Source organism: Sapajus apella, unplaced genomic scaffold (assembly GCF_009761245.1).
Source record: "Sapajus apella isolate SASKATOON/1434 unplaced genomic scaffold, GSC_monkey_1.0 scaffold38, whole genome shotgun sequence".
In the NCBI taxonomy this organism is placed as follows: Eukaryota; Metazoa; Chordata; class Mammalia; order Primates; family Cebidae; genus Sapajus; species Sapajus apella.
The window spans coordinates 17,684,525-17,696,246 of record NW_022436978.1 but is presented as its reverse complement, the minus strand read 5'-3'; the positions used below and the strand labels follow the sequence as shown (position 1 = coordinate 17,696,246).

General features: G+C 39.6%; 1 protein-coding gene across 9 annotated transcripts in view; it reads left to right on the top strand.

The window, feature by feature from the left end:
* Positions 1 to 11,722, top strand: part of YEATS2 (YEATS domain containing 2) — a 101,471-nt gene that overhangs the window by 8,287 nt on the left and 81,462 nt on the right. For all 9 annotated transcript variants that reach the window (XM_032298454.1, XM_032298458.1, XM_032298460.1 and 6 more), the window contains exons 2-5: positions 1,766 to 1,884; positions 6,252 to 6,349; positions 7,089 to 7,181; positions 10,678 to 10,923. In XM_032298454.1, coding sequence (XP_032154345.1) covers positions 1,785 to 1,884; positions 6,252 to 6,349; positions 7,089 to 7,181; positions 10,678 to 10,923 — 537 coding nt within the window. In that variant the 5' untranslated portion in view covers positions 1,766 to 1,784. The remainder of the gene's footprint in view (positions 1 to 1,765; positions 1,885 to 6,251; positions 6,350 to 7,088; positions 7,182 to 10,677; positions 10,924 to 11,722) is intronic.

Sequence of the window (11,722 nt, the reverse complement as noted above, 5' to 3'; positions counted from 1 at the left end):
CTGTGTTGACCAGGATGGTCTCGATCTCTTGACCTCGTGATCCACCCGCCTCGGCCTCCCAAAGTGCTGGGATTACAGGCTTGAGCCACCGCGCCCGGCCATGATTTTTGTAGTTTTAGTAGAGACAGGGTTTCACCATGTTGGCCAGGCTGGTCTGGAACTCCTGACCTCAAATGATCTGTCCGCCTTGGCCTCCCAAAGTGCTGGGATTACAGGCATGAGCCACCTTGCCCAGCCTCTAATACAAATTAAGATGTCCTGTAAGTGTAAAACACACATCAAATTTTAAAGACTTGGTAAAAATATGAACGTAAAATCTCATTGCTGATTTAATTATATCAATTACATTGTTGGGGTGATATCGGTTAGGTAAAATATATTATTAAAATTAGTTTCACCCGTTTTACTTTACTTTTTAAAACACAGCTGCGGCTTGGTACAGTGGCTTACGCCTGTAATCCCAGCACTTTTGGAGGCCAAGGCAGGCAGATCACGAGGTCAGGAGTTTGAGACCAGCCTGGCCAACGTGGTGAAACCCTGACTCTACTAAAAATACAAAAATTAGCTGGGTGTAGTGGTACACACCTGTAATCCCAGCTACTCAGGAGGCTAAGGCAGCAGAATTGCTTGAGCCCAGGAGGTGGAGGTTGCTGTGAGCCGAGATTGCGCCACTGCACTCCAACCTGGGCAATAGAGTGAGACTCTGCCACAATAAGTGAATGAATGAATAAATAAATAAATAAACAAACATGGCTGCTACAAAATTTAAAATTCTGTATATGGCTCATGTTTTATTTTATCAGACAGCACTGGTCTGGATGAGATTTCTGAAACTGACTCATGAAATATGTATTAGTGCTCAATGAAACAGTTTGGAAGAACAGCACTATCCAGTAGAACTTGGGCAGTGATGTGAATGTTCCATATGTACACTGAACAACATGGTCACCACTGGCCACAGTGACTGTCGAACACTTAAAGTATGGCCAATTCTGAAATGGGAAAAGTTGAAATACGGAAAAATGGAACAGAATTTTAAATTTTATTTAATTTTAATTTAATTTTAAATAGCCACACAAGGCTAGTGGCTCATGTACAGGGACAATGACAGTCTAGAGGATTTATAGGATTTTTTTTTTTTAAAGGAATTGTTTTATTCAAAGACTTGTATATCTCAGACTCATGACCATATTACAGACTTGTTAATTAGTTTAATATAAGTCTATAGATTTGTGTTTATTGTAATAATGATACCTGCAAAGTACCAGAGAAAGGATTTGTAGAGTCAATTATTTATTGAGCCTTTAACTCTGTTGTGTATAGCTTCTAATATGCTGAATGCTTAGTGGATTCTAAGACACTGTGGGCTAACCATGTTTTCATTGAAGTCTGGCTCCTTTTTTTTGCTTATGAGGGCTCTTCTGTGAAAGCCAGGCTCCTTTTGCAAAGTCTGAACAATGTGCTGCTTTGTTCAAGGATTTTCTCCTGAAAGGGAAACACATGCTTGTTAACAGATGATTATGATGATGATTTTTTTTTTTTTGGTGGAAACTTTTAAACTTATGCTTTTGGCTTTATAAGAAATATGTACATATGTGTATACATACATACACAGACTTAAAGTACCAGTATTATGTAATATTTATTTATTTTTGTATGTACACATACATTTGTAAGTATTGGTATGCATGTTCCTTTTTAATTAACAACCCAACTATCATTTAACTTAACAATTAAAAATTATTAATTTATTATTGCTTCACAGTGAAAAACCGAATGTCATCATGTCTGGAATCAAGCGAACCATCAAAGAAACTGACCCTGATTACGAGGATGTGTCTGTGGCCCTTCCAAATAAGCGGCATAAAGCAATTGAGAATTCAGGTAGAAATTGACCTGCCTTAGAAAATTTTCTTTATTTCCATATGCCTGCACTGTAAGACTTATAGGAACAAGAATGAAACGAATTTCCACAGTTATGTATAATTTTGAAGGGGTTTGTGAGAGAGATTAGCCAAGGGGTCTATTTAATAGTAATACACCATGTGTGCCGTAAAAAGTGAAAGAAGAGCTGGCAGAAGGCTGATCAAGTAGACAGTGTAAGCGAGACAGGCTGTGAGTTTTAGCTGTCATTGTATGTTAGGTGTAATCATAAAGTCCATGATATGTATAAAGGTGTGGTGTAATCGTGAGATGATTATAGATGATACATGGATTAAGGCTTTCAATTTTAATAAGTAACATTTTAATGTGTCTAGAAAAAAGAATGATCTCATCAAACTTGTGGTTCCATAGCTACAAAGATAAAGCTAAAATTATTACTGTTTTTTTTTTTTTTTTTTTTGAGACAGTTTCGCTCTTGTTGCCCAGCCTGGAATGCAGTGACGCAGTCTCGGCTCACTACAATCTCTGCGTCCTAGGTTCAAGCGATTCTCCTGTCTGCCTCCCAAGTAGCTGGGATTACAGGCATGTGCCACCCTGCCCAACTAATTTTGTATGTTTAGTAGTGACAGGGTTTCTCCATGTTGGTCAGGCTGGTCTCGAACTCCTGACCTCAGGTCATCCTCCTACATTGGCCAAGTGCACAGGTGTGAGCCACCGTACCCGGCCAGCTAAAATTATTTTTAAATGCTTACTTGTGTTAATTAAACGTGTCACATGGTTCTCAGATGTAGTAGGTATCTTGATGGCATATAAATGGTGGAAGATTAGGAAACATCAATCTAGTTCAGCCCCCGTACTTAGCAGATAGTGGGTAAATTAAGGTTTAGAGACATCAGATTACTTAGCTGACATCATATAAATAGTTGAAGAGCGAATCATTAACTGGGTGTCTGTAGTTCCTCAGAATGTCTTAAGCAAGCAGGGTAAAGAAGATGTCACAGTCATAGCTAAGGTGTTGCAATTCCACAAAGATTTAGGATCTGTAGAGTGGAAATGGTGAAGAAAATTCCTATTCCTCTAAGAGCACCGAAGTCCCATGTATCCCAAAAAGTCTATGTAGAAGGAAAATTATTAAATCCAATCTTATATAATGAAAACATTTCACTGCAACTTTCCCCCCTCATTCAGCTGTAATTTTATTTGTGGGGAAATATCATTTCCTTTCAACAACAAGCCAAATAAATGTCAAAGTATTATGTAACTTAATTCATTACTCAAGAGCTTCACATGGTATAACTTTTTAAAATAAAAACAAGTATAGGGAAAAGTGATTGTTTTAATAACACTGTAACTGCAGTTTAAATTGAATCTAAGTTCCAAAATACCCCATTCAAGCTGGGGCAGTTTTTTTGTCTGTTACTGAGTGATGATATGCTGTGCTTTTTCTTGGTGTCCATACTGTACCTAATCCTGACCTTTTTTCCCCCTAAATTTTTCTCAAAGTAGATTTGGTGGGATGCTTCTCTTTGCATATGTTATTTTGTTTTGTTTCTGTCTTTTTTTTTTTTTTTTTTTTACTTGTTCTGTGAAAGAGATAATGTAGAAGTGTTTCTTTTTGAGACGTTTATGGTATAAAAGTCTTCAGTGATTGTGTCTTCTGCTTTGTATATATAAGATGTGTATGTAGCCTAGAAATACTAGAAAATAACTCTTCCTCTAATATGAGAACTGTATTAGTCATTTACCTCTGCAGACGTAGCCACAAGAATGCTTATACCATTATTAATTTTTTTTTTTTTTGAGACAGAGTGTTGCTCTGTTACCCAGCCTAAAGTGCAGTGGCACGATCTTGTCTCACTGCAGCCTCTGCCTCCTGGGTATTTGGGATTACAGGCACCCATCACCACACCCGGCTAATTTTTGTATTTTTAGTAGAGATGGGGTTTCACCATGTTGGCCAGGATGGTCTCAAACTCCTGACCTCAGGTGATCCACCCGCCTTGCTCCCAAAGTGCTGGGATTACAGGCGTGAGCCACCATGCCTGGCCACCATTACTAATTTTAAATTACCTATCTAAATGGCACAGTTTATGGAGAGAAAATGACACAAAGGGTGTCAGAGTCAAAATATTCTCTTTAACATATTCCAAAGCATGGGTGCTGACTTTTTTCATATTACCTTTTTTTCCCTCCAAAATCCCCAGATTTATTTTCAAGTGTCATTTGGCTCTTCTTTCTTTTGTTCTCTTGTGTCAAACCACGTTCCATATTTTGATGTTTTTACTTTTTTGAGTTGCACATTGTTGTGAGCTGCGTATCATCTGAGTTTTATTGCCTTCAGGAGCATTTTCTTCCCCTTGACTTCTTTCTTTGGTCATTTCTTTAGGTAGTTGTGACCAGTTGTAAACTGCTTGCTAGACTCTCTGCTGCAGAAGGAAACTCTGCCTTCTTATGAACTGCCCCGGTGTCACAGACTCCCTCCCGCTCCAGCTAACTCTTTACCTTTTTTTTTTTTTTTTTTTTTTTTTTAAAAAAGATAGACTCTTGCTCTGTTACCCAGGCTGGAGTGCAGTGGTTAGATCTCAGCTCATTGTAGCCTCTGCCTCCTGGGTTCAAGCAATTCTCCTTCCTCAGCATCTGGAGTAGCCTAGATTACAAGTATGTACCACCACACCTCGCTAATTTTTGTATTTTTAGTGGAAATGGGGTTTCACCCTGTTGGCCATGCTGGTCCGAAACTCCTGACCTCAAGTGATCTGTCTGCCCTGACCTCCCAAAGTGCTGGGATTACAGGTGTGAGTCACCATGCTTGGCCTTCTTTCTTTCTCTTTGGGTCTATGGTCTTTCAGAGGTCACTAGATGTTTCTCAGAGAATCTTCATGAGTTTATTTTTCCCTTTTCATTCTTTTTTGGTAATTATATTTTAATAAAATTTTAAAGAGAAAAATTTTAATGAGCACTTAAGTCTTACCCAGGTTAATTCACCAGTTGTTTACATTTTGCCTCATTTGGTTTATCACTTATCCCCCACCCACCACCACATGCGTGAATATAGATATATAAGCATATAATTTTTTTTCTAAATCACTGGTTAATAAATTGGACACCTGTAAACACTTACATGTGTTCCCTAAGGACATTCTCTTATATAGCCAAAGTACAGCTATCTCAAAAAAAAGTACCCTATCCAAAAAAAGAGAAGGAGTTTAATTGGCTCGTAATTCTGTAGGCTGTATAAGGATGGCTCCAGCGTCTACTTTTGGTGAGGGTCTCAGGAAGTGTACAGTCACGGCCAAAGGCACCGGGGAGCCAGCATGCCACATGGCAGGAGTGAGCAGGAGAGAGAATGGGGGGAGGTTCCAGGCTCTTAAACAACCAGGTCTCACATGAACTGAGTGAGAACTCATTTATTTCCGAGTGGATGGCACTAAGGAATTCATGAGGGATCCACCCTCATGATCCAGTCACCTCCTACCAGGCCCTACCTCTAAAGCATTGGGGCTCACATTTCAACATGAGATTTGGAGGAGATCTCATCCAAACCATGTCAGTTACCTAATTGATGGTCCATATTCCAGTTTTATTAGTTGTCTCTGTATTGTTGGGTTTTTGTTTGTTTGTTTGGTTTTGAGATAGTCTTTATTGACCAGGCTGGAGTGCAGTGGCATGATCTCAGCTCACTGCAACCTCCACCTCCCAGGTTCAAGCGATTCTCCTGCCTCAGCGTCCTGAGTAGCTGTGCTTACAGGTGCCTGCCACCACACCTAGCTAAATTTTGTATTTTCTTAGAGACGGGGTTTAACCATATTGGCCAGGCTGGTCTCAAATTCCTGACCTCAGGTGATCTGCCCACATAGGCCCCTCAGAGTGCTAGGATTACAGGTGTGAGCCACTGCACACGGCCCCCAGTAAGTATTGCATTTTTATAGCTATTTTCCTCCCCCTAGGATCCAGTCCAGGTCATACATGGCATGTAGCTGTCATGTCTCTTTAGTTTCTCTCAGTCGCCTCAGCTCTTTCCTTTGTCTTTCTTGTCTTTAATATTTAAATAGCATAGCCCAATAATTTTGTAGAATGTATTCAGTTTGAGTTTGTCTAATGTTTCCTTGTGAGTAGATTCAGCATTTTTGGCAGGAAAATCACAGAATGATGATGGTCTTTTTAGGGCATGATACTAGAAAGTACACAAGATCACTTTACAACAATATTAGTGATTTTATTTTTTCATCACTTGATTAAGGTGATGTCCAGTAGGCTTCTCCACTTTAGAATTACTGTTTCTTGGATTTCTCTTGTTGCTTGCTGACTGAGCTAAAGACAGCCACTGATTAATTAGGCCTTGGATGTATTTTACTTTCTTTGTGCAGCTCGAGATGCTGCTGTGCAGAAGATTGAAACTATTATCAAGGAACAGTTTGCTCTTGAAATGAAGAATAAGGAACATGAAATTGAAGTCATTGACCAGGTATAATGATGATAAATTGAAAAAGACACCAAAGCTATTGAAAAAAATTTATATATGATCAAAAAATAATCTATCGAGGTGGAGTCGTAGTTTGCTTAAACTCTTTGCTGTGTGTGTTTGTTTTTAATAGCTTTCTTTTGGGGAGAGAACTTATGTTTTAAGTAATGCAATTGCAGAAAGACTTGAAAAAATATTACCTGGAATTCCATCCAAAAAGATAATCTCCTGATAGCACAGCACGGTGACTACAGTGAACAACTTATTGCACATTTAAAAATAATTCACAGAGTACAATTGGATTGTTTGTAACATAAAGAAAGGATAAATGCTTGAGGTGATGGGTATCCCATTCACCCTGATATGAGTATTATGCATTGTATGTCTCCATCAAAATATCTCGTGAATCCCATAAACATGAACACTATGTACTCACAACAATTAAAAATAGAAAGTTTTTTTTAAAAGAGATAATCCCTCTTTGCTGTTGTGCTCAATGACTTGGTGGATTTTTCTCAGTGAATGTATTACATGTAAACGTACATATTCGTTGAAACACTTTTTTGCTATTCTCTTAAATCTTTGCGAATCTGTTGGATGGAAAGGTTACTTTTATTTGTTTTTCCTTTGATAGAGAAGTTGAGCTGTTTTTTGGTCATTCACATTTCTTTTTTGTGAATTGTTTGTACATCTCTTTTATAATTGCCGTTTTTTAAAGTAATGAGTTAACATTTGTGTTTAGCGACTGATTGAAGCAAGAAGAATGATGGATAAACTCCGTGCCTGCATTGTGGCAAACTACTATGCTTCTGCAGGTCTTCTAAAAGTTTCTGAGGTAAGCATTCCTCACATTCAGTCATTTTCCAACCACCCATATATTGCCCAGGCTGGAGTGCGGTGGTACAATCTTGGCTCACTGCAACTTCCGCCTTCTGGATTCAAGTGATTCTCCTGCCTCAGCCTCCTAAGTAGCTGGTATTACAGACGTGCACCACCGTGCCCAGCTTATTTTTGTATTTTTAGTAGAGATGGGGGTCTCACCATTTTGGCCAGGCTGGTCCTCAACTCCTGACATCAGGTGATCCGCCCACCTTGGCCTCCAAAGCGTTCGGATTACAAGTATGAGCCACCAAGTCTGGCCTGAAACATTTCTTACACTGACCTTCAGCATCCAAGAAGCCTAGCCCACCTTCCTGGGCATATACATAGACCATACATAGACTGTCACTGTGTTCAACCACAGTCCTTCAGTCGCACCTTTCTGCATTGTCAATAACCCTAAGTAACATTTTTTCCTCTTTACTTAATTTGTCTTCTCCTAATTGTTAGCATTATGTTAGGCTTTGCAGATATAAAGATGACTGAGACCTCATTGCAACTGGCCTTGGTGCCTCTTCACTTGAGTGTGGCCCGCTTTGGAGTAAGTTGTAAATTGATTGAGTTTCTTTGATCTTTTACTCCAGTGAATGGCAGTTTTTAGTTTCAGATTGACCCTGCTTAATGAGCCCTGAGTTCTCCTTCTTTTTTCTTTCTTTTTTTTTTTAAATAGAGAGGTCTCACCATGTTGCCAGGCTGGAATGCAGTGGCTGATCACAACCACGATCTAGTTCACTGCAGCCTTCAGCTCCCAGCTCAAGCAGTCCTCTTGCCTCAGCCTTCTGAGTAGATGGGACTACAGCTTTGTTTCTCGAAATTTTTCTTCAAAATTCTCTAAATTTTTAAAAATTTAAAGTGGTCCTCCTGCCTCTTTTCCTCCATGATAGTGACTTTTCGAAGAGACCAGGATGTTTATGAATGTCTCAGATTTTGGATTTATTCTTTTCCTTGAATTACTTTTTCATCCTCTCTATTTTCTTGTAAACTGGAAGTCAAGTCTAAAGGCTTGGTTATTAATGGATTCGGGTTAAATATTTTGGCAAGAATACTTCATGGTGATACTGTGTGCCGGATGTTCTAGCACATCAGCAGGCACATGGTTCCAGGTTGTCCTGCTGATGATACTGAGTTTGACCACTTGGTTAATGTGATTACCACTGGATTATTCCAATTATAAAGGAATGTTTTTTCCTAATTTAGTTTTTGACAAGCAAATGAAAAATAAATATCTGCTCTTTTATCCTAGTAATCTGTCTAAATTCAGGCACAGGGGTTAGGATTGACCTGAAATAGGAGTATTTCTTCCTATTTGATATTTTGTCAATTTCAAATTTCAGCATAATTTTCGTTTGTTCTTTTTTTTTTTTTGAGATGGAATTTCCCTCTTGTTGCCCAGGCTGGAGTGCAGTGGCATGATCTTGGCTCACTGTAAATTTCACCTTCCGGGTTCAAGTGATTCTCCTGCCCCAGCCTCCCGAGTAGCTGGGGTTACAGGCATGTGCCACCATGCCCAGCTAATTTTTTATTTTTGGTAGAGATGGGGTTTCTCCACGTTGGTCAGGCTGGTCTCGAACTCCTGACCTCTGCCCACCTATTCCTCCCAAAGTGCTGGGATTACAGGTGTGAGCCACCGTGCCCAGCCTCTTTTTTCTCTTTTTATTTTCTTTTTCCTAAGTGTTTTCAACTAGAATTAGTCTCAGCTGAATCATCTCTGAAGCAGTGCTGGCTCACTGGGAACCAGGGAAGGGCTGGAGGGTGACAGTGAATGGTGCTTGTCATGTTTAGTTAGGCCTTCATGTTACCCTTTGTGCCTGTAGGCTGTTCCTGATGATGTCCTGTAGAAACTAGAGCATTGTTTGAGTTGAATTTTAAACGGTAGACAGGTGCCGCTTTTAGTGTGGCACAGTTTCCAGGATGCATGTTAGAGTCGTATTTGTTTTCCTAGGGCTACCGTAACAAATTAGCCCAAGCTTTGTGATGTAAAAGGACAGGTTTATCATCTCATCATTCTGAAGTCTAAAAGTCCAAAATCAAGGTGTCAGCAGGGCAGTGGTCCCTCTGAAGGCTCCAGGGAAGAATCTTCCTTGCCTCTTCCTAGCTTCTGAAGGTTGCTGGCAACCCTTAGTGTTACCCAGCTGTAATTTCTGCCTCTGTCGTGATGTGGCTCTTTCCTGCTGGGCATGTCTTCTCTGTGTGTCTCTGTCCAAGTTTCCCTCTTATTTATTTATTTATTTTTTGAAACAGCCTTACTCTGTTGACCAGGCTGGAGTGCAGTGACACAGTCTCAACTCACTGCAAATTCCGCCTTCCAGGTTCAAGTGATTCTTCTGCTTCAGCCTCCTGAGTAGCTGGGATTACAGTTGCATGCCAGCATGCCCCGCTAAGTTTTGTATTTTTAGTAGAGACAGGGTTTCACCATGTTAGTCAGGCTGGTCTCAAACTTCTGATCTTGTGATCCACCCGCCTTGGCTTCACAAAATGCTGGTATTACAGGCGTGAGCAGCCGCACCTGGCCACAAGTTTCCCTTTTCTTATAAGTGAAGAGGACTTCGTTGACTTCATCATAACGACCCTATCTTTGAAATGTTAGCAGTTCTGATCTGTGCTGTTTGATAGTCTAGACGTGCTGATTTTATCCTCTTCTGTTCTGATTAGGATTTATTTAAGGATATTTAGGAATGCTTTTGTCTCTTGTGATCAACCGTTTAATTATTTTTAGTTTTCAGTGGCAAAACGTATTTATAGCTCTGAAAAACTTTATTACTGAAATTCAACAACTTTGTTGCTTTGAAACAGTAGCTTCTACCTCTTTCTCACTGAAACCATTGGTTTAATAACAGTTTTTAAAAGGTAGGCTTCCTAGGAACATAAGCGCAGTGTTATCACATTGTAACGGAATATATTTTGCATACAAGTATCTAAGATGCAGAAAAATTCCATATATGTCTGTACTGAACTGAAGGCAAACTTTATACATCAATATTAATCATTCAAAAATATTCTATATTGCGTTTTACTCCTATGTGGGGACCATGTTTTTTGTATGTATATATACACACACACACACACACACACAGCTTTTAAAAAATGTTTTATATTTCTTTCAGGGATATTTTATTTAGAGCAGTTGATGTATTCGTGTAAAGCAATGTGAGACTTTTAAAGTCAGATTTTATTTTCTGTGTTAACTTATATTACTTCTCATTTACCTTCAGAATACCCTATATCTCTAGCTGTTAGTGTTAGAAACTTTATATAATTATTTATCATTCTAATTTTTGTTTTGTTGGTTCAGGCCATGCTGAGGAGTTGGGATTTCATTTTATGGGTATGGGGAGATTTTGAAGGATTTTAAGCATTTATCGTGTACTGGATAAGATTTTGGAGAGATCAGATTTTGCCTGCTTTTGATGGATTTGATTTAAAATTTGTTTGCTTGCTTGCTTTTTCTGTAGGGATCAAAGACATGTGATACAATGGTTTTTAATCATCCCGCTATCAAGAAATTTTTGGAATCACCGTCTAGATCATCATCTCCTGCCAATCAGAGAGCAGAAACACCATCAGCCAATCATTCAGAAAGTGATTCTTTATCTCAGCACAATGACTTCTTATCTGACAAAGATAATAACAGCAACATGGATATAGAGGAAAGACTCTCAAACAACATGGAGCAGAGACCAAGCCGAAATCCCGGAAGGGTACGTGGTTGGGTGGATGTGGGAGGGAGCTACAGGAGAAGGGAGCTAGTATTTACTAAAGTATGCGCCTGTTTGCTCACTGAACTATCACAGGAATCCTAGGAAGTAGGTTGTTTTCCTTTTATAGTGGGGAAACCAAATCTTGACGAGGTTTTATTTGCTTAGAACTGTCAGAACTGAGAATTAAACCTGAGTGTTTCTTTTTTTTTTCTGAGATAGAGTCTTGCTTTATCACCCAGGCTGGAGTGCAGTGGTGCAGTCTCCGCCTTCCAGGTTCAAGCAATTTTCCTGCCTCAGCCTCCTGAGTAGCTGCGACTACAGGTGTGAGCCACCACACCCAGCTAATTTTTGTATTTTTAGTAGAGATAGGGTTTCACCATGTTGGCCAGGCTGGTCTCGAACTCCTGGCTACAGGTGTTCCACCCACCTTGGCCTCCCAAAGTGCTGGGATTACAGGTGTGAGCCACTGCACCCAGCCTAAACCTGAGTGTTTCTAATTTTAGAGCCTGGGGCTCCTGTGCACAGCACGCCTCCTGGGTGCTGTTTATGTAGGTGTGAAAGAAACTTTCCAGAGTTGACAATTCTGTGGTCTTGCTCAAGGTCTCTCCACTCTGTCATGCTTATTCTCTCGAGAGCAATCGTTCTTCAACAGTTTCCTCTGTGAGACTTTATATTCTAAGATGCTTTAGTAGATGGAGGAAATTTGACAAACAGAATTGAAAAACATTGCTCTTTGATTCTGCCTGTTGGTAATATGAGCTCCCATCTCAAGCTACTCTGAACTTTTTTTTTTTTTTTT